The sequence below is a fragment of the Egretta garzetta genome, unplaced genomic scaffold (assembly GCF_000687185.1).
Source record: "Egretta garzetta isolate BGI_Z169 unplaced genomic scaffold, ASM68718v1 scaffold118, whole genome shotgun sequence".
Taxonomy (NCBI): domain Eukaryota; kingdom Metazoa; phylum Chordata; class Aves; order Pelecaniformes; family Ardeidae; genus Egretta; species Egretta garzetta.
This window is the reverse complement of record NW_009260484.1, coordinates 718,648-744,066: the sequence shown is the minus strand read 5'-3', so window position 1 is coordinate 744,066 and position 25,419 is coordinate 718,648. Positions and strand designations below refer to the sequence as shown.

The 25,419-nt window shown below is 37.1% G+C and overlaps 1 protein-coding gene across 4 annotated transcripts in view; it reads right to left on the bottom strand.

Annotated features, from left to right (window-relative positions):
- Positions 1-24,417, bottom strand: part of LYST (lysosomal trafficking regulator) — a 67,365-nt gene extending 42,948 nt beyond the window's left edge. For 3 of the 4 annotated variants that reach the window (XM_035899695.1, XM_035899696.1, XM_035899697.1), the window contains exons 1-16: positions 24,336-24,417; positions 23,825-24,023; positions 21,460-21,550; positions 21,255-21,341; positions 16,570-18,655; positions 14,208-15,240; positions 12,478-12,639; positions 11,720-11,876; positions 10,283-10,509; positions 8,857-8,923; positions 7,915-8,024; positions 6,440-6,863; positions 5,060-5,204; positions 4,088-4,261; positions 2,249-2,409; positions 637-827 (exon numbers count right to left, since the gene is read on the bottom strand). In XM_035899695.1, coding sequence (XP_035755588.1) covers positions 637-827; positions 2,249-2,409; positions 4,088-4,261; positions 5,060-5,204; positions 6,440-6,863; positions 7,915-8,024; positions 8,857-8,923; positions 10,283-10,509; positions 11,720-11,876; positions 12,478-12,639; positions 14,208-15,240; positions 16,570-18,655; positions 21,255-21,341; positions 21,460-21,550; positions 23,825-24,023; positions 24,336-24,340 — 5,319 coding nt within the window. In that variant the 5' untranslated portion in view covers positions 24,341-24,417. The remainder of the gene's footprint in view (positions 1-636; positions 828-2,248; positions 2,410-4,087; positions 4,262-5,059; positions 5,205-6,439; positions 6,864-7,914; positions 8,025-8,856; positions 8,924-10,282; positions 10,510-11,719; positions 11,877-12,477; positions 12,640-14,207; positions 15,241-16,569; positions 18,656-21,254; positions 21,342-21,459; positions 21,551-23,824; positions 24,024-24,335) is intronic. The other variant, XM_009644129.2, reaches the window with a different exon arrangement.
- Positions 24,418-25,419: the final 1,002 nt, after the last annotated feature.

Below are 25,419 nucleotides of genomic sequence, written 5' to 3'. Positions count from 1 at the left end.
CAGGAATTACCAATGCATGAGGACCATTCTCCAAATACAGCAGGCTCTGCTGATAACAAAGTTTTATTTTATTCTTTTTCTAGTGTAACTACATTTACACCTGCATCTGTCATGGCTCTTTCAGTCAGGGAAGATGTACAAAGCTAAGATCTGACAGCTAGAAAATTACTTTTCAGCCAAACTTGATGCAAACTTACTCCCTCTCAAAACCCTCAAAGAATTGGAATGAAGTCTTTTGCTTCCTATTAAAGCCAGATAAATCCTCTTTTCTCCTGTTCTCTAAGTTGCCCTTGGCTACCTTTACTCTAAGAGAGAAAAGCTACTATTCTTCCTAGGACAGGTACTTAATACACTTCTGGAGGTGGCTGCTTCTCTGATAGATGAAATACGCAGTATTATAGATGCTGGAACATCCAGAAGTTTTCAGAATCCAACCTACAGAGAGATGAAATGGTCACCCTGTGTGGAGTTCAACTCCTATTGAAATAAATGGGAAGAACCCTGCAGTGATTTTAATGAAAACTGGATTTGCTTCTATTTGCTTTGATCAAGTGAGGCACTTTGGGAGACAGTGGGAAATCCCAGTTTCTTAATCAGTTCTAAGAGTTTAAGAACCATTTTTAAGCAGAAACTTACCATTAAAGGCCCAACATCCACTTCCTTTTTTGCCATGAAGAGCTCCTTAATTTGTTCACATTGTAGAATTTCTTCACTTATGTACTTAGAGCAATCAGTCAATGTTTTGCCATATTTACAAGGCATTACAGATGTGAAGTCTGGCCCACATGTGTATAAGTAAAATGCTTCCTCTGGTCCAATCTTTGCACCTAAATTCCAGAAAAGAAGTTGTTAGCTCTTTAGTATACAATAAAGCAAGTTTCCTACATTGGCCAGTAAACTGCATCAGAGACTTTACAAGGAAGATCACTGGCTGGTTTTGTAGGACCTGCTAATGAGAGACAATCAGTATAGCCCAATGCTTCCTATTAGCTACTGTAGATCACTGCCTTCTGACACATCACAGGCCAGATCAATTCAGTAGCAAAGGCAACTGAAACCAAATTAGGAAAGTGATCTGCACGAACTAAAGATCAACATCTCTGAATAATCAATTACACTTTTTTAAATTGCAAAGTAATCTATCCAAGCCTCCTCAAAGTTTTCAAAGCATAGCAAGATTACAGATAGCAACAACAGGCTACAGTATTGTGCAGAGTTGGGTAGAGTGACCAAAGAGGATGCAACAACAATAAAAAGTTGCTACAAATAATATGGAAGGGGAAAAAATTGTACGAAGTAGAAGGCCAAATGAACCTCCCTCCCCTTTCTGGACAGGGCATCTCAGGTCATCTGCTTGTGAGAATGCAAATTCAAAAGAAGCATCCAGAAGGACCCAAGTCTGCTGTATGGACGCATGAGAACTGTATAGCAGTAAATCTAGTGCTTTCCAGATCCATCAGTTATGCTGGCTGTAGGCACGTGGCAATCTGACCATATAGATTCACCAAGTGGAACTTACATTTATGACAAGCATTTCACCTATGGCCTGCACAAATACCTTACACCTACACACACAACACCTGCACCACACACCCTGGCAAATTGATTTCACTTTTGTAGCAGTTCAGACCCAGGCCACTGCACATGAAGCAATGCCAGTGATGGCCAGCAGGGTTCCAGCCTTCAGCACTAAGCAAACATCCAGAAATCCTGGACAAAAAACTTTCCAAGAAGGGAAGAGAATTATATATGTAAAAAAAAAATCCAAAGTAACTTAGGCAGTTTCAGAAATAAGCATGCTTAACTCAGAGTATTTGGTGGTTCAGATTTTGTTTACTTTTTAATGTGCTTTAAGTAATTTGAAACTAGGAGTTTAGAAGCAGGTAAGTGAAATCGATTTTCCAGCCGGGAGACTCACTTTTAAGAAAAAAACAGAGCAAGTACCACCACCTCTCAACCCCCTAACTTAGGGTGTTATTTAAAGAAATTCAAAGAAAAACTAAAGTAACTGGAATTACCAGTTAAGGCACTAAAGAAAGCAAGAGAATAGTGGCAGAAGAACACATTAGGAAGTATCCAGTACTGAAACATTTAGCTACTTTCTCATTGATATATTATGCTGGTAAAGAATGTATTGTTGCTTTTACTATTAAAGCTTGGCATGTTAAAAAATATCAAATTAAGCCTTTGATCTTGGAGGTGGAAGAGGAAATGAAGACATATTCAAGAAAAAAGCATACAAAAGTACCATTAAATAGAAGCAGATTTCCAAGATCCCATCTACCCGACAATCGAAGCAATTCTTCTTGAGACGATGTACAATGGCCAATCATACAAAATGTTTTATTACTGTCAGACGATAAACTTGACTTCCTTGGTAGTGCATAATCTAAATTAATCTCACACTTCCTAGAAATATATATAAAGAAACAAGTTTAAATATTAAGTGATCAAAATTGCCATCTAAGCTTTTCAGCTTAGGCTTAAAATAAATTAATATTTAGTAGATGAGAAGCCATGCTGTTATGAACATTAAATTACTAAAGCCATCTTCAAATTCTAGGCACCTTAAAACTCAATTACATAATGATGTATGTATTCAAATACTGCACAGAACAGAGAAATAGAGTCCCAACTAGGGTTGCCATACAGTCAAGATTTCCTATATCTGAAATTCCTTCCTCCCTCCCTCTGAACTCCGAGAAGAAACTGTATATAACACTATACACACTTCTAAAAGATCCCAACTTTTCAAGAATTTCTACTATTCCTAAGACAACAAAGGCCTTTGAATATGCTAATGCACATCATGAAAACCATCGTTCACATATGCTGGAAAACGTCATGCTGAGGATTTACTTATACCAGGGAACATCATCAGAGCTAGTATGCTGTACAGCCACAGGCAATAAGCCTGATGCTTTCAGAAAGCATCCAATTAACCTTATGTGCATTTACATAAGCAGACCAATTGGACTGTAAAGGTCATCTGAAGCTTCCTGGAAGAGCCTAACTATTAACAAATTGGCAACTAACTACATATAGAAGGGCCTCATTAACTGCACATGTGCAGAACATTGCAATATTTTTAGTTTCCCCCCCTGCATCTCCATATTTGGACTTCATTGCATAGCAGCATGCACAGACTGAACAACAGGCAGGAGGAAATAAAGTTGCTTAAAAATTAACTCCACGTAGTTTCAAGAACAAAGTGAAACAAGTATTATACTTTACAATTCCAGGTTTAACTGCAGGGAGAAAAACTGTGCCACAGCTTTTTTCCTAGATACAGTCTTAGAAATGTCTGTGATAACATTGCTTATTTACTGACCAAATTCTAGAAGAATAGTAAAGAATTTTTGTGATGCATCTAATTGTTTTATAACATAGCATTTTGATGACCTGCTTCATATTTGGGACACAAAGGAAATCTTCATAGTCTGGTCTTTAGGAAGAAAAGAAAAACTGATATTTAATAGATTCCTTTTTCTCTAACCAATGAATATTTCATGCAGCTGCAGGCCCACCCAGTCTAGCATTAGGTATCTCGTTTAGAAACATGGGACCTTACGTTTTCAGTAGAAGAAGTAGTATTTCCCACTGTCAGTTCAGATGCTGCCTGAAGTAAATATTTTCTCTCCTCTCCATTTTTTTCAGCGAAGCAAAATGACTGCCTTCTTTCCACCTCCTCTTCATTCCTACTCTTGAAAATATTGCCAGTACCTGAACTACACCTCCTTAATTCAGATTCTTAACCAGAGACAATATGCCTACTGCTAACTTCAAGCCATAGCTTTTTCAGATCCAACTCAAAATCTTGGTAGTATCACCTCTTTCATTTCTTAGTGATGAAGAAAAACACTGATGTCTCCATTGGTCTACAGTATGAACTGAAGATTCTCAAAGCAATCAAGACCATGCTGGGTATTTCTAGGAAATTCCTAGCAGTGTAAGACACCCCTCTCTGACCCCCAAGACTACTACTCAGCCATAACTTCAGCTTGGACCAAAATAGTGCAGACGTTTTCCTACCAGAAAACATCCTTTAACACAGTAAATATCTAGGTGCACCTAATGTACACTTTACCTCTGACCAGAAACCCACAAGAACAGCCTTCCATGGATATTTTTCTTGCTTTCTGGCTGCTGCAGATATGTTATTGCTAAATGCTGCCACCTGCCCACAAGAAAAACATTCTCTGGAGATTCAGCCTGTGCCAGCAGACCAGCTTTCATCTCATCGTTTGGATCCATGCACATACTACAAAAGCAAGAGAAAAGTAAAAACAAGTGTGTATGTTTTCAAATTTGCATTTTAGACCCCAAGTCTGCAATTTATTGGCCTCAGTTACTTTGAGATTGCATTCCTTAACTTTCACAGATAATTTTTTGGATCACAATGCTATATTTGGAGTGCTCCCCAGAAGCTAGAGAAATCCTCACATTACAGTTTCAACTAGTTATTTAACTTGTTTGCATGAATCTGCTTACATTTAAGATAAGGATATTATCTCTATTTTACAGACAAGTTCAGTTTATAGAAAAAAATGCAGGTGCTTTGAACACCATGAAATAAAGTGTTCTGATATTGCAGCTTTAGACCCATTTTAAGTACACATCAGTTATGAGAACTAAATTAGGGCTAAAATGTGTTCAGAAGATTAAAACAGATTGTCATGGTAAGTATTAAGTAACAGCAGTTTTCACACCTGAGGTGTGAAAAAACTTAGAGCTACAAAAGCTTTTGCTTATCTTCACACATCTATTGTGTCATTTCATTAGTATTTGAATTGCTGCCTCGCATTATGTTATGTTTATGACTGACCTGGCATCTTACTTGGGGCAATTATTCATATATGAAACATGCAAGACCAGGGACTAATATTTTAAGTAATCTTGTAGGTCTGTATGGAATAAGCTTACTTGATGTTGCCATCAGCATGCAAGATGGCTACTATAGAAATTAGTTCTCTACTATCCACCAGTATTCTCTGCAAGCTGCTACTGAAAGTAACATTACACATGTTCACAGGACTGCTTTTGGACTAATATACCATACCGAAATATGAATGCTCCAGTGTTCAAGTCTGCCCAGACTTGTATCATCAATGCTTTGGAACCCAGTGAAATTATATGAATACAGCCATCTTCGACAAGTTTATCTCCCAGGCTTAGGTATTCCATTCCTATAGACTTCATTTCTTCTAGAAGTATAACATGTTTATACACAATTACAATCCAATACAACAATGCCTGTCCTACCAGCTATCAAGTGTGAAAAGAAATAGTTCAGGTACTGCAGAGAATTGGTTTTTGTTTAGTTGGGGTTTTTTGCTTGGGTGGGATTTTTTTTTTTTTTTAGTGAGCTGACTAACATGTGTGATTCTCTTCAGAGACCTAGGTCTCATACTGAATCAGAGGAGCTTCACATTAGCTCAGCACTTCACATGTTTTTGCTTGTAATCATGTAAACCCTCTAAGCATGAATACAATCTAATTCAATGATACTTTTGACACGCCATATCATATTACATTTCTGTGTTGAACTGGCAGACTCAGTGTGCACCAAGAAACCTTTAGATTTTTCTTCACAAGTCATTCTACCCTTTAAGCATGATCTTGCATTGAATAATTTTACTTTACCAAGCAAAAGCACAGACCTTCTAACAAAAGCAGCTCTAGTGAGTTCTAATATTCAGGGATGGGTTTTCCCCCTTTTATTCAAATATAGTAAAAAAGAAAAAGAGTACAGTGAAAGGTATGCCAAGCGTTGTGACTAGGAGGCATTTCAAATAACTTGAAGAATTTTTCCTCCTACAAATTGCAATCTAAAAGGTACTGCTCAAAAGAGTTTGGAAGCAGGTGGGTCTCTGCAAAAGTATAAACAAAAATGTTGTACAGCTATTCATTTACAATGGCACACACAAAAGGGAAGTTACAGGATTTATACTGAGCCAGCCTCAGACTCTGACTTGATGGATTCAGAGTTAAGAGTTCCAACATTTAAACCCAAACCCACAAAGATTTACTAGCTCTCTGTTAAAGAGAGAACACAAAGCCATTTGCTTCATCAATACTTGAGACCAAATAAACTTGAGAGCAGTCTTCTCCCATGACCTTTCAGCTGCAGTGTTTAATATTTTCTTCAGCATAACGTGAAGTAGCACAAAGACATTTTACTCAAGTTACAAACTCAATGAGAATGCTACATTTCTAAGGAAGCAGGCATTAATCTAACTTAAGGATTAAGGCTGGAAATGTTATCTTCAAGTAAATAATACAGTACTCAAAGAAAAATCAGAAAGACTAGCACTCCTATTTAATATCCATCATAAGAAAAAAAATTCAACCTTTTTTATATGGTACATCAATTAGTAATACTTGTAACTAGAATCCTTCAGTGCTACCTAAACAGAAACGGAAAGTACTATATCCTCACCTGTGCTGTCAAAGCTGTTCTCTCTTACAGCTACCAGTCTGCTGCTTCTCTTGAATTTTTTCCCCTTTTCTGTTGAGTTTTCTGTTTCATGAGCACACTCCAGATGAAACCACAGTGAGACACTGAAGCCTTCAGACATGTGTGGCCAACAGTTTTGTCCAACTAAAGGCAAGTGAATTGGTGCTACATGCCAAGAAGAAAGCAGCTGGTGACTCAAGTTTTCACCATCTGCCTCTTTCTTACTCTGTGAAAATTTTGCTCTTTTTAATAGTCCAGCAGTTTTGCTGTTGGAAGTGCTAGCAGATTTTTGTGAAGAACTACTACTGAAATTTGTGCCGTGTAGCAAAGGGAAGGCAAGGTACTGTAATGGGTTCATATAAATATTAGTTTCTATAATCTTCAATACACCCTTGAGTAGTATCTCCTAGAAGAAATAAACCAAGCAAATGAGAAAAAAAAAAAATATCAAACTGTTTACACCATGTAGTTGAGTGTCATCTAACTGACCAGAACCCCACTCTTCATTTAAATTTGGATTCACATTTTCCCAACAGAGGTGGACTTCCATATCTAAACTGACACACATTTACAAAGCATCAAGTAGCAACTTCAACAGACTATGGCCAAGCAGTTTCGGGGATTTAGTCAGGGCAGATCAATCTTCAAGTTACCACGCTTAGGAATCAGCTGAACCACAGCAGGTGGTCATTGCACAATCTTACCTCACATGCTAACAGATTAACTTACACCTCAACAAAAGACCACACCTTTTACCCCATGTTTGAGCCTGGTTAAGAATGCACACAGGCTATCACTTTGTTATTGCATAATCAGTAACAAAACCAGCTAAGCCCTTAAGCAAAAAGTTTCTCTAGTTACTTAGACAATTATTGCAAGCTATCTTTGAAAAACAGACTTTGTCCCCTTGTTTGGTTTGGTACTATTTCAGACTTCACAGTATTTTATTTTTTTTTATTTCCTTCCACTTTTTTTTCTACAGACTCTCACACAAACCAACAGATAGGTATTTCAGCAGCATATCCCACACAAGCAGTAGATTCCAGTGTTACATAAACCAACTTAAGACAGTTTTCAGAGTAATTGCTGCTGCTAAAGCATTCCTGAAATAGCGAGATTCTTTATAAAGAGGTCATTCCTTTAAAGTTAAGTTTTATGGTATTACAGTGTTCTGTCACCCATAACCACATTAGTCTCCTCAAGAAGAATCTTGTTTTCTCGTGCTGAGTAGAGTTCCCAGGACTAACACACACTGCAAAACCGTCTCTCTTATCTCCTATTTCCTTTTCATGTTTTGAGAATGAATTATTTCAACAACCGGATTTTATTTGTTCTGATCAGTTAGAATGTTGCTGTTAGTCTCCTTATTTTCCAAAATACTTGGACACAAAGATTTTTTTTTGCTTCATTTTTCTCATTAAGCCTCTGAATTTTGCTGTGTGCTACTACATGCATACCGTACAAGGTGTCTTCTCCAAAAATATCCTCAGAAGAAGAGTTAGGTCTTCTGAACATGTCTGCGAACTCATCAAGGAAACTAGCAGGTCTACCAGCACCATCTGACATGCTAAAAATAAGGAGACAAAATAATATTCTTGAAAATAATTTTTTTAAAAGCTTTAAAAATTCATATTTCATACTATTATGAGGAAAAATTAACTTGGAATTCAGAGTGTTCTGCAAAAACATTTCAAATTCAGGAGGCAGCAACGACTGCAAGATGAATTCTACAGAGATCCAACAGTACTTCCTGACACATTCAAAATTTCATTGAACAAATCTAGATGGTGACAGCAAGTCTGGCTCCTAGGTTTGCAAAGTGGAGTCTGAAAGTCTAGGAACCTAGAATCTACGTTGCAAAGGCTCTCCCCTCAAAGCCAGGGATCAAAGTCCTGGGATGGGTTTACATCATCTCCTGCCGTGGAGCAACCTCATTATATGAAGCCACCTTAGGGCAGGCATTTAATTTGCTTCCACATTCTTGGATTAGACAGCTGTTTTCCTGATTAGAAATAAAACTCAATCAAGATATCATTAAGACCTGCGTTACACAGAAATTTGAAATAAAAACTTACTGTGATGGAGAGATTCAATCAGTAAGATAAATACTATTTTCCCCGAGCAGTGTTTGTTAACACTGTCACCCTAGGTTTATGATTTCAGCTATCATTTTCAGATCTGCCAGCATGTGTTTGAATAACAGATTTCCACTAGCTCAGAAATAACCCTGTATTTACACATAGGATAGATACTTGTCACACGTTAAAGCAGGTGCATAAATTCACACATGCCAATGAATTTGCTTTGTTAATTTTGCATTTGCATTGTAAACTAAAGATTTGAGTGTGTATATATTGTTATAGAAAGCAAAATTTAAGTTACTTAGACCTTAAACTCACCATGAAAACTAGATTCCGTTTGTGTCAGTACGTTCAGAAATCCTCCTACAAGATGTTTAACAGCTCCCTGTTAAAAAAAATACAGGGAAAACAGACATCTGAAGATTATACACCAGCTCAAAGAACTAAGAAATTATTTATTTCAATCAATTCTTGTCTGCTATTGATTTTAAAGATAATTCCAGTTATTTTATGGAAATATTTTTTATATTTGCTAATGAACATTCCTTCATGTTCTGTACAGTTCAGTTGCAGAAGAGAGACTTTGAAATCCAAATGATTCTAGAAAGAAACCTTTGAGCCACTATCAATTCAGCAGCTGAGATCTCCCTTGTCTTCTCCCCCGTAACAGAATTACAGGATTTGACAGGTTGTGACATAACACAATATGTTGGTATATAGTGATGCAATACTGAAAGGAAATTCAACCTTTCCCCACCCTTTTTATGCCAGATTACTTTAAAGAGTAATTACAAAAAAAGCAAGCCATTTACCTACAAACATCCTTCACAAATGCATCTTTCATAAAGGTAATTTGAAAAATCTCTGATTAAAGATATTAAAAATCTCTAGATTGATTAGTTCAATAGATTGCTCTAAATGATACTGAAGACTAATGAAAATGAGATTATTCTGAATTATAAGTAATTTCGAAATTCAGAAAAAAATGTGTGCTAGTGATTTAAAGCTAATAATTCACATAAACAACTGGAGTACTGAAATAAAACAATGTTTTACTTTCCTGCTTTCAGTTTAAGCTATAACTTTGCTTCTCAGTCAAGTGATTATAAAAACAAGCACTTTAAGCTTAAATTACTTAACTGTGTTTTCATCTTCTGCAAAAGAGGCATGCTCAATTTCATTATTAAAAAGCAAAAAACATCTTCACCATTAGAAATTCTAAAGGATCTTGAGGACATCAACATGTGCATAACTGATTTCTAACATAATCTTACGAAGCATAAAAGCATGAAATATTGTTGAGGTACATCACTGAAAGTTTCTTAAAGTACATATTGAATACATATATATTTAGAATGTTTACGTATATATATATACACACACACACACAAGAAGATATTTGCTTTTTTGGTTTTTCGTTATTTTTTTCCCAATGGCCTGATAGTTATTAAATCTGTATCTATAGCTCTAGTGATTGAACAGTCTTGATAAAATACGGCAACTGTGAAATTCAAAGTTTTTGTAGGTCAAATATGTTTCGATACATTAATTAACTGTACTTTCTGGTAACTTAAATGTAATGCAGCTGGCAATATCAGTCATTTACATTGTTTTAAGTCTTATCAAATGCCATAACAAGTGAGAATATTTCTGAGATCACTGTTAGGTATACTGGTACTATAAAACTGAAGAGAAGACAATGTACAACCACTAAGCTGTTGCCTTTGTTTAATAACAATTTTACCTGTTCTATAAGTACTGTGGCATTTCTCTCCTTCTGGCTGATGATTTTCAGGCAGCTTTGGAATACATGAGCAAGCACATCTAAACTTGCATTACCAGCTGAGAGCAAGTTTAATTCTAACATGCAGATTTCAGGATACATTAATTCTCCTTGATTGATGTTTTCAGCTAGATCATTAAAATAACCTGAAGGACCAGTACATCCTGGTTCTGCCTTTGTGTCTGCTCCTGGAAGAAAACATTTGTCTTACTCAAAGTTACTCAGCTGAATACAGTTTGCGTGATTTAAACAGAACATCCAAGGACATACTTTCTCTAGCCTTCTCATAGGTACAAAACAAAAATAGTCACTAGCTTATAAGCTATTTTCAGAACTTTGTACTATCTTCTGCCCTGCTTCAGATTTTCATATTTTCCTGCCAATACAGAAGCACAAGGATTTGTTTCTCCCATTACATGCTCTCAAACTATGTGCCTTCATTTCCTGGGAACTGGACACACATAGTAATGATGAAATATGCAATTCACAAAACATGACAGTACAATCATTGTAATAGAGCCTCAGGCTTCTATATAGAGCTCCGAGCCTGCCAAGAATGGAGTTAAATTTAAATGATTTTATTTCGTGTTAGAAGGTTGGGGGAAGCAGTTGTTCAGTTATTTAACTCAGGAAAGGCACATGACAGTATCTCCACAACAATCAAAAGCAAAACAAACCCCAAACATTTAAGCCTCTCCTCTTACATCTTTGAGAGGTTTTAAAACACGTTACTTAATTCCATATAGACATACGCTTCATGGAAATATTTCAGGTTAAATTTTTAATTCAGAAATGCTTTTAAGATGTTGTGTATCTGTTGATAAAGCCTAGTCACACAGGTAAACAGCAACAGTTGAATGCATTCTATTAAAGGCTGTTACTGCTCATGCTGACCTAAAACAAGAACATTAAGCATCCAGATGTTCAGCACAAAGGAAAAAATTAAAGCAAATTCATGTTCAAAATTAATTACACAAAGAATACAGCAAGAGATTTGCACATTAGTCATTGAATGAATATAAAGAGATAGACCATCTAATTTTTACCAGATTGTTATAATACTAAATAAAAAAAATTGAGCATTGATTTTCAGTTGAACTACTGAGAAGCATCTATGGAGAAAAATCCTTACAGACCACAATAATATATTTGAGCAACATAACTTTAGAGCAAGAGTCACATAAACCAAGAAAACCAAGACAGAACAGTTCCTGTAACAGTAAGAATATTTATCATCTCTCCATCTGTAATAGCACCCTACTGGAAGTAAAAAAAGTTAAACTATTTGTATCTGTTAAAGGTCTCTGATGCTCACCCTGGTTTTGTACATCTCAAAAGACAAGTAAGCTTTGCTATGTCATAAAGACTGCTTTGTATAGTCAGAGAGTTCAAATTTACCTTCATTCTTGGTTTCACTATCATCAGGGTTACTTTCACTATCTGCTTCATATCCTTCCTCTTCAGCAAAAAGTTTAAGGCTACAGCACTGTGATTCTTCAGTTTCTTCAGAAATATCTCCGGGTTGTGACACAGGCTCCTTTTCAGTGTAATGGGTCTATATAACACAGACAAATTCACCATCTTTGGTCAGAAAAGCAAGAACCTTCCAGATGCCTATTTTCTCCAAGTCCATTTGCGAAAGAAACAAAATAGCGGTACGCTTTTAAGAAACCTGAGATACTTTTTATGGTTACTTCATTCTTAGATAGAAAATGGATTCTGGTAAGCTCATGGCCAATGCATTAAGAATAACTGTTATTATTTATTACCATAAACATGCACCTTGACATTCACTAAGGTGAAGATATGTCTGCAGCCACTAAGGTCAGTCAACATCCCTGTTTTAAGCTCTCCCTTCAAGAGTTTGTCACACTCTGTTGTGGGATGAAAGTGAAGAGAACATCAGGTTTCAGGTACACAGCTTGCTCCTTTTTTGGGGCATGACTCACTTCTGAGAAGTAAATGTGCGGAGCATATCAATAACCAGCATTCAACTTACACACATATGAGAATCAGAGAATTAATCTTCAACAGCCACAATAACCAAACACATTTAAACACATCCCATCGAGTTTAAAACCAGACCCAAACAACATAAATCTGACTGAGCGAATTTTGTGGTACTTAGAATTGGACTACTTAGTTCTGTTTCATACCTTTTCAATTTTTTCTTCAGAATGATCCAGATAAGCAGAAAAAGTGCCCAACGCAACACGAAGCAGTGAATCAAACAGAGGCTTTGCCAAGTCGGTTTCTATCACTTTTGATTGAGCAAGCTGCTCTCTTACTTGAAGTAAGATATCATCCACACAGGTATTCTGTGTTTTGGGGGAGACAAACATTTTGATTCATGTCATTCTGTTTTGGTTAACAGAAATGGTCTAGTACTTTCATTTAAGAACTTCCCCTACCACCTACACTAATCTGACTTCTCAGCTAAAACCATCAGACTTCATCCAGTCTCCTACAATAAGAAAGATTCATCCTGTTTGTCATAACAGATTTAGTTGGTTACGCAATCTGCACACTAAAAAGAATCTGGCAAAACACTGTTTCCCAAACATTGCAAGTGAAAACACTGTTTCAAAAATAAACATCTCTGAAACAGTTTCAAGTACACAGCACATTCAGATCACACCATAATATTACTAGAGAAGTTAACACAATATAGGTTGATGTGTCCAAGGTCACAAAAATAGCACTCGGCCCAGACAGAATTCCAGCTTTCAGTTCTCTCCTGTACCCAAAGCTTACTGCTTTTCTAACAAACTGCCAAGTAGAATTCAAGACAGCAATTAATACATTAAAGCACAGTGAAGGTGTCTTCTGTGAATTAACAACTTTGTGGAATGCTGAATTAGTTCACCTCTAAGGCTTAAGTAATAGTTTTTTCAGGTGTCCTTCCAGTACCTGTGCCCTCTAATATTCCCTTTTTGTAAGTGCCATGCTCTCCTCAGAACAGTCAAAAACACCATGTGTACATCATTATGTATAACATTCACATCTTGCCTACACAGCTCTCCTTCAATCCCGCCTCTGTCACACACTTTCTCCATTGAATACCCTTTCAAAACACCCAAGTCTCTCCCACCATTCAAATCCCATCAGGTCAGACAGCCTCTGGAGAATGTGGGTCTGGACAAAAGGACTACACTGGAAAAAACAGAAAAAGCAGGCCGTAACAGACCAGAAAAAAAATACAGGCATAGGCAGCCAGCAATTCTTAACTGTTGACATCCACTATTGTCTTTGTAGTCAAGAGAAGACCATCCCTTTCCTCTAGTCAGGACCATCTTATACAGAAAAACAAAACCTTTATCTGCCAGGATCACAGTCTTCCCTGTGACTAAAGATATATTAACCCAGAAAAGTGTTTCATGTGGAGTTCAGCCCTCAGCCATGTTGATCATGATAGCACAAACTATAACAGATACATGAAAAATAAACCAGAAACACAGTTCAATACACCATTCTGGAGAGCTCTCTCAGCCTCCAAGAAACTGGCAATTGGCATGAACAGGGATCCAACCCCAAAAGAGCAGAGGACATCATGTTGGAGAACAAGCAAAGGGGTGCAGAGTGCTTACCAGCCTCTTTCTGAATACAAAAAGCGTCAAGTTGACATGTGGGAAGATGCTTCATCAGAAACAGCAACTGCCAGTTTGTTCATCCACCCACTCCCATTCTTTCATGCCTGCTGACCACTACCCCTGACTATTAAGCATATCACTTAGCTGTACGCTTTCAGTACTACACAAATAATACGGTACCATAATAAGAGCATAGTTTTTTTAATCTCTAAAAGAACTTTTGACTAAATTACTGTTAAAATAATATCGTATATAACAGATATCAGTAAAGTAAGCTAAGGGAAGCTGCACAGTACCTGGTAAAACATCTCCACTTCCATCTTCTGCTGCGTGGTGCTTGCACTGTGTAGGCAGATTGTCAGCAGAGCTTCTAGAAGTCTGATACCCTGAAGTGCCCACTCAGTCTCTTCTCTTACAGACATCTCTATCCCTTCAAGATTGGCAACTGAAGTAACTGAAGTGTGTTCCCCACTCAAAGAGCTGTCACAGGAGACACGTTCAGGTACCAGCTGTTCTGCACCAGTAATACTGTCGGAACTGTCAAGCTCCAATTGTGTCATCTCTCTGCTTTTAGCCAGCTGAACAGAGTCATCCTTGTTGAGCAGCTCACCGCAAGGAGTCCCATGTGAACTTCTGCTGGTTTCACTCAATACTCTCTCCCTCTTCTCTTCCTCCTTTTCCTTATTTTTTGCAAGTTTCTGAATTATCAGGATTAGTAATCTATGGCATGCTTCAAAGCCTCCAAGTCTATGGAACTGTCTCTGGAAAACTGAACTATACAAATATATGCAACGACACATGGACCAAATATCTGCAGCCCTGTGAATATGTTCCAGAGAGGGCAAAGTAAGGCTTTCCAGTGACAGATATGGTAATTTGTGGCCTAATGGCTCACTAGCTGTACTATCATATCCTGATGTATCTTCAGAGTCATTAGCTGAATCCAGATCACCATCTGCTTCTTTACTTACACATAAAAAAGCAACACAGAGGAATAGGTTTATTGTGTTGACATGTATGTCTTGGCTCACAATTTTTTTCTTTTTTGGGTAAGCTTCTTTCAGTCCAGCATAAAACTTGCTCAGGCTTTGAGGAACTTCTGAAACAGCATGCTGGCTACGAAGAGAAGCAGGCAAGTCAGACATAGACTCCTTTTGTTCACTGTTCAGGCCTTCCAGTTCCAGTATTGCTTGGTCTTTCTGCTGATCGCCAAGGCAGAGTATTAGCGTCTCCAACACTTTCAAAGAATGGCTTCTTAAAGTATCTAAGTAATTTAACTCAGTCATTTGATCCACTCCATTAGAACTCAGAAACAAGTCTCTAATTAGCCTGCAAGAGAAAGCATAGAGTTACCTTATAAATCAGCCACAAATCCATGTAGTTCAGATGACACATTATCCAAGCTGCATAGACAATGTATTTCAAATAGAATTCAGGAATACCTTTCAAGCACAACTTCTTGTGCAATTGTTAGGCCAGGATGTCCAATGTTAAAAAACCTTTCAGTATATTTATTTCCAAGTGTGTATTTCCCTTCTTTCTACTCCAAGTATTACACTGAGTTCACACAGAATTTGGGGTAAAGATCCGTAAGCTTCTTGGTGCACTGTGTTTGCTTGTAGACATCCACCTTCCTTACCCTCCCATCTCCTTCTCCCAGGGTCAGCTTTTACTGTACAGAGTTACACACTCTAGAATCAAGTGAATCATGCACTCACTTGTATATTCCCCATATTTAAGTCAATAGGAAATAGGATATCTTAAACTTTTTCTAATCTAAACTTTACTTCTCTTGCCTCTCTACCACTACATGCACTTTCAAAAATTAATACCTTCTGATACAGGTTAGGTTAGGATAAAAGCTAAAAAAGTATTACGACAATCCTTTACATAAACTGCAATACTAGCCTATTCTTTGTAATTGTCTCAGATGACCCTAATAAATTCACTTCAGTCTATCAGGACTCCCAACAGAAAAGATCAGAATCTTTCCTGGATGAAAGGACACATTCATATTCTGAATAAACTTCCATATATTGTATTAAACAACTATTTCATCGATTCAATAATAAATAGGAAAGTTTCGATTTCACACCTTGGAAGAATGCTTGTGGGTTGTTGGGGTTTGTTTGGGAGGTTTTTTGTTGTTGTTTTGTTTTTTTTAAACCATATGTTTAAAGGAACGGGATTTTGTAAACTAGGAAACAGTTATTTCAGGACAAGTAAACCTCTCAAGACATATTTTTGAAAGATGGTTTCTTTGAAGACCATTCTAGAAGGAAAAGGGAAACAGATCAGAAAACTAAGTAGTCTAATTCCCACAGAAAAAGTGACATATCAAGATGTTCAACATTCCTGAGTCACTTTAGCATGAGGAATGAAAAGGCAAAGAGCATATCACATTGGACAAAGATTTTATTTGTTTCTACACACTTTGCTTAGAGTAGACCATAACTCATCAGTAGAGCACTCTCACTTTCTATGGTTTAGGAATCTAGGATTAAATCTTACATTATTCAAGCATTTACCTTGTTGCCACCCCTATAATACCCAAGTGCAGTCTACAGTCCAAATAAAACTTACTTGATCAGTAACAAATATACAAAACTCTGTACATAATTAGCATGCTTTCCATTAATAAACAGAAAATCAACCAACCTGGATTTAAGCAACACAGGGAGTGTTTGCAAATAAATCTGAAGTACTTCAGAAGGCAAACATTGGCTATGGTAACTGCATGTGTGTTTATCAGCTGTAGTTAGTCCAAGTTGTTGAGCATGGCAAGCTAGCTCAACCCCTCTCTGAAGCACAGGATTATAGATACAGTTGTATAGTTTCCATTGGACCACTGCATTTCCCTTTTGAATTAAGTGGCAAATATGGCTTGCAATCTGCATGCCGCGTAGTTTGTCTTCTTCAAAAATAATGTCCTGATAAGCCTCCAGTGCATCCCATCTCAACAACATATCTTCAGATCCACTGCTAGGCAGAATTCCCTGAACTCTGCAAGAGGAACTAGACACAAGACTAGCATCACTAGAGTTGCCCTGCAAGGCATCTTCCAGCTGAGCAAGTTGGTCACAGTCAACAGTACATATATTGCATGACGCCTGTACAATTTTTGCAGAAACTTCTGCTCCACCCAGCTGATCCAATATAAATGTATTAAGGATGTTCAATATGTGCTGTTGAAAGTTTTTTAATATTGGTAACTTGGAAGCATGGAGCAATGGGATGATCACAGTCTTTGGATCCATACAGCAACATATTCCTACATTATATACACCCGAGAGAATCTGAACACAAGTACTGCTCAAAGAAACTTTTTGCAACAAGTGCAGACACTGGTGTGCACAGACAGCAATGCAACAGCATCTGTCAGGATAATGAACTTCTCCATCAGCAGTTTCAAAAGGGTTTCTGGAAGCTTGGTTTTTAAAAGCAGATACAGAGAGCCCAGAAAGATCTCTGTGGTGATGCATGAAGTGGGAGTACTCACATCGTCTGTGTCGCTTTCTTGTACACATTGATTGATGGAGCTGCTCCGATTTCACTTTTTTGACAGTGCTGATTATTTTCATTATGCTGTTGATCAGGGCTTTCAGATGCTCTGAGGCTTCCCCAGTTACTGCGTCATTCATCACACACAGCCATTCCATTTGAAGGACCGTTACTTCAAACAGCTTAAATCCCTGATGCTGTATGAACTCATGAAGCAGATCTATAGCTTGGCTAAAGTAGAATGGATTGGATGCTGCACTTTGTAGGCAGCAGATCAAAATCTGCAAGACCCCTTCTATAACTTCAGGTAGAAGCAAAGCCCTGTGATGATATCTAGAAAATATGAAGTCATCCTGAACCAGCTGCTGTAGTGTTTTCTTGTATCCTGGAGCAAAAGGATCAGGTTGCTTTTCCAAGCAAATTTTGATTTTTAATGCTGCTTTAAGTAAGTCTGTTAAATTTCTTCGTAAGTTGTCAGGCATTGTCACTGTATTGCTAATGTCTAAAGACATAAGATGCAGCACTGTTCGAAAAAGCATCCTTTGGATCAGAGCCACAGGTTCTTCTGTCCACCCTGCAGAAACTACTTCATTTTCTGTGTTACTACTTACGTTGCAACAGTCTCCAAATCCTGATAAGAACTCAGTTAATGTGGGCACCACACTAGCTGAAAGAGTAGAACTGTGATTCAAAGTAATATCAAATTTGCACACTTTCTCTAGGAGTGACAATAAGACATGGCATAAATCAAAAGGAGAGTTATCCCTGGTGCTCTCAGCAATTCCTGCAGCTGGCTCATTCAAAGTCTCTGTGCTTAGCTCATGTGCTGGAATAATTCGGCTGGAATTTTCTAGATTAGGAATATCAGGATTAGAATTTGGTACCACTTCCGCAGGCAGGCAATAACTTCTACCTGTAAGGTAGCTGTCCCTAACTGGATATGTTAAAAAAGGCTGCAGTAACTGGGAGCGTCTGTGTTTCGTTATTACAGTAGTCTTCTCATCAGAATTGCCTTCTGAATCTGAAGTGGACAGCTGAGATCTTCTTGCATCTCTCACGGAGTAACGATGGGTGGTTTTGCGCGGACGTCCACTTTTTCGAGATGGAGGATTCAGTTTTACAGAAGTCTGAAGAGATGAACGAGTGCTTCCATCTAAGCCTAGTTTTTCCTGAGTAAATTTCACAGAACTTGGATTGTTCTCTTTGGTCAGGCATATGTCTACTGTAAAGGGTATATTAAAATCTGTTAAAAAAGAAAGGTAACAAAGGAACATTAGAGCAACATTCAGGAACATTATAGTATGTAAAGCATTTTTCCTAATTTTATAGTTTAATACTGTCAGCTCAGAATTATGAAATAAATTTGTACCTTAATAGGTCATGGTTTTGCATATACCTCTGTCGGACATACATCAGTATAAAAAAAGTCAGCAACAATTCATGTTTAGGAACTGCACTGGCTATTTTCAAAGCCTAGACCAATTAGTTCGTTTTCTAACTAGGGTTAGACAAAAATGTGCTAGAGGGTTTCCCAAAACTTTTTTGTAGGCATAGCTATTCCATTCTCTTAAGAAAAGATGTTATCAAGGTAGATGAAAGGACTTCTTGGTAAGCAAAAGGAAGAAACCCGAGTCTGAAAAATCTTTTGGCCTGTTACAGATAGGATATAAAGGAACAATATAGCCACAAGCCTCTAGTTACATTAAAATTAAATTTGGATAAGTTAGACATACTAATACAGTTGAAGTAAAATATTAATAAGCAGGATACCATCTCTGAGATCTCCCCTATTACTTAGCTATGGAAGCAGTTGTAGCCAGTTACTTAAGCAATATTTACTCCGTGGATACCATCTGGTATATTCAAAGTCTCATTATAGGCATTGCCAAACAGCCCTATCCCACAAGTGAAGAAAAATTCTATGGGGCAGAAAAGATCATCTTCTACTTGATGACCCATTGTCAGTTTTTGCAACTCAGCTGCTATAGGAACTGTGTGCATTAACTCAGTTTTCTTAGAATGCATAAAGAAGAAATAGTTAGCATACTAGTGGTCATAGAAAAAAAATTCTCTACTTAGAAGCAGTGCAGATCTTCAAGCATACAGACCTCAGTCTTCACTTCAGCATTAACTGTTCCAAACAAAAAGCAGAAGTAAAAGTAGTGGGTTTTAAAATAGTCAGGGACAAGAGGGACATGGAAAATAATGTTTTGGGTGCCAAATATTCCTACAAAAGCCAAGACAAAAAAGCCACTTTCAAGTATGCAGTATAAAATAGCAAATATAAAATTTAAATCTGATTCAATAGGTAAAATTTTGGAGAATAAAATGCAAGTATCACCAGTGAATTTGTATTGGTAAACTCTGATCATAAACTGTAAAAAAAAAAAGCAGGCAGAGAAAGAAGTCTGTATGTTCTTGGATAAAATCCATTGTCATTTTTAAGTAGCGACAGAACTGTATTTGGTTGCTTTGGCTAGTAAAATACCTAGCAAATTGCAAACATCCAAGTTTAGTATTTAGTAAAATGTGATGTTTAACAATAACAGCCCCCCCAAGCCCCAAAAGCCCACACAATAGATACACTCATTAATCAAATTGAAGGAGAACATGCTTCCATGTGCAAGTATGACTGTGCCTTCTTGTTTCATGAAGTCATAGTTGTGATGCTTAAAGAAACATCATCTGCTTTGGAGGCAGGAAATTAACCAGGAATACTTTATCAAACAAAGGATATTTCCTGCACAGAAACAAAAAAAGCTGCCAAATACAGGTGGATTTATTTCAGCCCCAGAAAAAGAGTTCTTACTGCACAACTGGATACACATCATGTTCACTGCATCAGTACCATGAGAGAGAAATTTGTAGAAGCAAAAACTGTACATTATACAGAGTACAAAATCAGAATATCTTAAAACCTAGTTATACAACAGCATTTTAAACTAACCCTGGAAAAGTCACTAAGCTGTCTAAGATAACCAGACGTTTCTTTAAATCAATGATGCTTACAAGAGCATGAAAGAATGATGCAACTGAGCAAGCAGGAAAGTTTATTATACAAGTGCTATGAAACTGGCACTTTAAATACTCCAAAATCTACCAACATTAACAAAAGACTTCAATTTGGCACAAGAGTTTAAAAAAGCAAAAAACATTGGGAGAGCTTCAGGCAAGAATCCTTAGGAACTCTCTCAAACAGACAGGTAACTTTATTTGTTTCATCTTCTTTGTTTTATCCTCTAATAGGGAAAGGTATGCACCAGACAAATGCAAGAGCCCAAAACAAAACCAAACAAATTGCTGCCACTTCCTTGTTCAGTTATTGCACAGAGTTTATTTTCTATCATCCCTTTCATTTCTTTAATTCTCTTTAAACTGTCTCTTTGGCAGCTGAACCCTTGTGACTCGATTCCTCAATTAGCACATCAGTAACACAGAACATCATATTTTCTAATGAATGCAGCCTGGTTCTGTTCATAATCATCCCAGTGTAATTCTATTTTTCAAGGCCTGTCTCCCTGATAACACTGCACTTCTTTCATACTCTTTTGTCCACTGTTTGGCTTTAAGCTATTCTCTCTACTTCCCATTTCTTCCATTTCAGAAGAAAGTCTGTCTCATTCTGTCTCTAGTGTCAGCATGTATTACTGTTTTCTAAAAAAAATCAGTATGTTTTCCCCTCCTACTCATTATGAAGCACTTCACATTACCAAAAATACCGTATATTCTTTCAAATCACTTTTTCCCCCAAACCACCTGAAAAGAAGAAAAAAAATCTCACCACCATCAAGTTCAGCTACACAAAACAAGCATTGCCTTCCACACAGACCAAGAGCCTTTACCTTCTCTGTAAAATCTCAGTCTTCCTTGCATGCTGACAGAACACTGGCATCTGAGTTTAAATTCTCTGCAGAATCCACATCTTCCTTCTATGTTAACAGGATATACATTACATTGAACTACTACTCTTTAGTCAGGAGTCCTAGGCTCTGCAGTAATACACAAACCACTTTTTAGGTCCTTAATACTGCAAGAGATAAAACATACCTATTGCTTTTTCTTCTTGGACAGGGATTTTCCATACCAATGGCAGAAGTGACAGGAGGAGGGTCAGAAGTTCTTCCCGACATGTCAGCTCCTATGTTAGAAACAATAGAAACAAAAGGTTTTATACTTTAAAACATAATTAACCTTCTTTATTTTACAACGCTATTCAACATGCAGTTCCCTATGCCTTTCTGTTGTTTTATGCACTGAAAAAATAACATAATTGTGAAGCGTGCTATAATCATTAACTAGAGCCAATCAGAAAGCATCTGAGATATTCATGACACCATTACACCTCTGCAACTGTTTCTAATCCTTCTTATTGAAGCAATTCCTCACCCAAAGAGCAAAACCAGAAAAGTCAAAACCAAATAACTTGTTGATTTAAACAAAGCCAATACGAAACCCAAGACAAGTTTGAAACTTCCATAGTTCCAAAAATGTATCTTTGAAGAACTTTATGGGAAACTTTCTACTTTCTCCAAAATGGCACCTTTAAGCAAATGAAAAAAGCTTACGTTTATCAAATGATGTTATTGACTCAAAATAGAAAGGTGAAGTTTTATGGGAGAAAAGAGGGAAGATGGCTCTTAACTAAAAAAGCAGAATAACCATGAAAAAAGTCCCCTCACTCCGACTGCGATTCTAAGACTTATACACTAAGAATTTCAGTGCAGAGAAGAACAGTAGAAGGCACAGAATCCAGACACAGTTCCTTAACTGGGTGCTATGCAGCATTATCAGAATGGTTTCAGTCCTAAGGATCAGAAGTTTTCAAACACAAAAAGCCAATTTGATCATTTTGGCAGTTAACATCATTCAATGATACACAGCCAAAGCAACATCCTTCTCCAAAAATTCAAGGTAGCAATGAAATTAAGACGTATGGAGAGAAGCAACTTAAATAGTTATTGTTATATAAACAAATATATACAGTTAATATTCGTCCGATGAGACTATCCATTTAAATGGAAATCTTGAAAAATCTAAAACCACTGATATAACATAATCAGACCTGAAAACTAAGCTTTTCAAAAATCTTTCTTCCAACTCTCTTCTGCTACTAAAGGTATTCTCAGCAAGACAAATTAATTAGGAACAGGAATGAGCAATACAGTATTCAAAGCACAATAATGAGACTGGAAAAAGCAAAATACTAGCTTTTCAAATTTCAGTGGTAGACTTCCAGAATTTGGCTTTCCTCATTAAATTAATCCTCTACCCCCTTCCCCCCCGCCTTTTTGAAAAAGAGATTTCCTCTGGAAATAATTCCTGAATTGCTGATATTGCATGAAGATGCCACAAGCTTTTTTCCCCTTCTACTTAAGAAGTGGGTTTATGTTGGAGGTTTTTATTTCCCCCATTTTCTTCTAACATCAAAGGCAGCTGTTTTTCCAGCAGCTCTAGTCCTGAAGCCTCTTAACAGTAGCTATGCAGAACTTGAAAAAACCCACAGCTCTAGAAGTGGTAAAGATTCTTCTTGGCAATTATCTATAATTGCAGTCTTGTGGATTTACTGTTTAGCCAGTGCACTTACTGGAATCCAGAACCAAGCCAGAAGATCTGACTGGAGTCACCTCATGAAGAAAAGGCAAACCTCCAAGATCCACTTGACCAGCATTAACAGCTGACCTCACTTAAGATAAGGGATGAATAAACTCAACCAGTATTCACTTGGTTCATTACTTTAAAACACTGGGTCCTACAGTTTCAAAGCACAAAAACTTAATGCACATCTCATCTTACCCATTGCTTAGTACATACCCAATAGTGCTGAAGAGGAAGGAGCTGCAGCTACAGAGATGTGTGCTAGACTTTTTATATAAAAAATAGTATAAACTGATTACCTCTTCTAAAATGCTTTCTCTTTTGAGCTAAAGTTACAAAATATTTACTTTCTATTATGTTCAAGAGCAAGTTACTTAAAAAGCAAAAAATATATCTCGTGGCCCATAAACAAAAAAAGGTGTACGTATCAATTTTATTTTATTGCCTTAAACCAGGAAGACCTTCTCAAATTAAAAACTGTCAATTTGTACTGCAGGTTCAAGTAAACACTCACTTCTTGAGAATTCTCACCTATTGCCTCTTTCCACCGAGCCACTGCACTTGAGCTTCACACATGCCTTATCTAATCAAAAGTTTAGCAACCATCAATGTCAGCTGGCATAACAGGTATATGATGAGCTTTTTTTTCTGTTCTTGCTGAAGGGACAGAATGCAACTGCAACATATCCTTTTGAACTTGTAGTCTTCATACTCTACCATAAAAGGGCAAGAAAACCAGCACCAAAAAGAACATGAGCTAGACAAATCCACACAAAGCTCAATACAAAAGTTACAACCAGGTCAGAAAAACTATTACCTGATCAATAGTCGAGTTCAGTGTGGTAAGCAAAATAAACCCCCGGCCTTGAACCAAGTATTGTCCCAGTGCTGCCATATGAGTTTCTTCTTCTTCATCTTCCTTGGCCTCTGCCCTCTGTACCACTGCATTGCACAGCCTGTTGACATCTGTCAAGAATTCCCGTGCCAGTGAGTTACTGGCACTGCTCATGTTTGAGCTGTAAGTAGAGGAAAGTACAGAAACTAAATCCATCAGTAAATACATTCCTTATGGAAAAAAGACTGGGAAGAGAAAAGTGTTTCTTCCCTGTAACCCAACCCCCAAAGGATGGAATGTCTGTAGAACTGAAGAATCAATACACCAGTGTAGGGTAGAAGGGAATAGGAAGGATGAGCTCAGAGAATTTAATTTTCTTCAGTGAAACTTTAGCTAACAGCCTATAACCCCAAACACACATTTTATAAATTTATCAGGTAAAAGCCCGTGACACACAGCATCCCCCCCCACTGCATAAATGAAAGCTAATTACTTCATTTCAGTTTTTCTTTGTAATCCAGATGTGAGCTTCAGCCTGCATCTGCTTCTAAAAGGTATTTGACCTGAAGCACAAGGGGAAAACAGGCAACTCTTGCACAGCATTGTACAGAAAACATGTTCTTCAATAGTTCATTTGAACACATTATCTTCTACCATGTCATGTATTTCAACAGTATGCAGATTGTTTCAAGGGGAAATAAGAAAAAAATTAATGAGTTGATAACTATGGGAGTTTCAGAAATACAATGCTTTAGATTTACCAGCTCTCACTGTGTTTTCCTTCAAGCAAGACTGAGTGGGTTGTAGTTACTACTACAGTATACTTAATTCAAGATACAATTCTACTACACATGTTCAGGAGAAAATACCAAAAGCATTGGTACTGATTCCCAAACTGATTAATTTTATTTTAGATAATGCACACAAGGCTACACTTCATCTACTCACTCTATCTTATAAAAACCACATTTGTTTTCTCTTATGCCACAGCATTCTTTAGTGGGTCAGCACAAGTACACGTTAAAACATTTAAAACAAACATTAAATCACAGAAGACAAGAAATGCAAGGCTCAGCTGTAGAAAACTCAAGAGTATCACTGAGGAAGGCAAAACAAAAACAAGAATCAGTGATGGCAGCTATAGAAACAGGAATATTTAATCCACATAAAACCCACTTAATGAAGACTACTGCATTATTTAACTCCTTTTATTTCTGAAGCAAGGTCTTCAAAAGTCAAGTATTTTCATCATGTCCAAGCATAGAACATGCAAAAAGAGAGCCAAATAACTTTCAATATCACATTTAATTATAACAGGTGGATTAATACTGCTTGATCAAGAAACATCTACGTGCAGTTAATAGGTAAAAAATAAGACTTTGTAAGAAAGAGCAAGTGTTAGCACTAATGGTACAGAAAGCTCCTTTTAGTGGCAGGACTGTGAATATTTACACATATAATGACAGTCACTGTAGAAGTAAAAGAAAAAATTCTTACCAGAATTACTTTGCCAGCTTAACACATTTATCTTCTATCCAGAAGAAAAAGCAAACATATTCTGGAAATATCACCCTTGG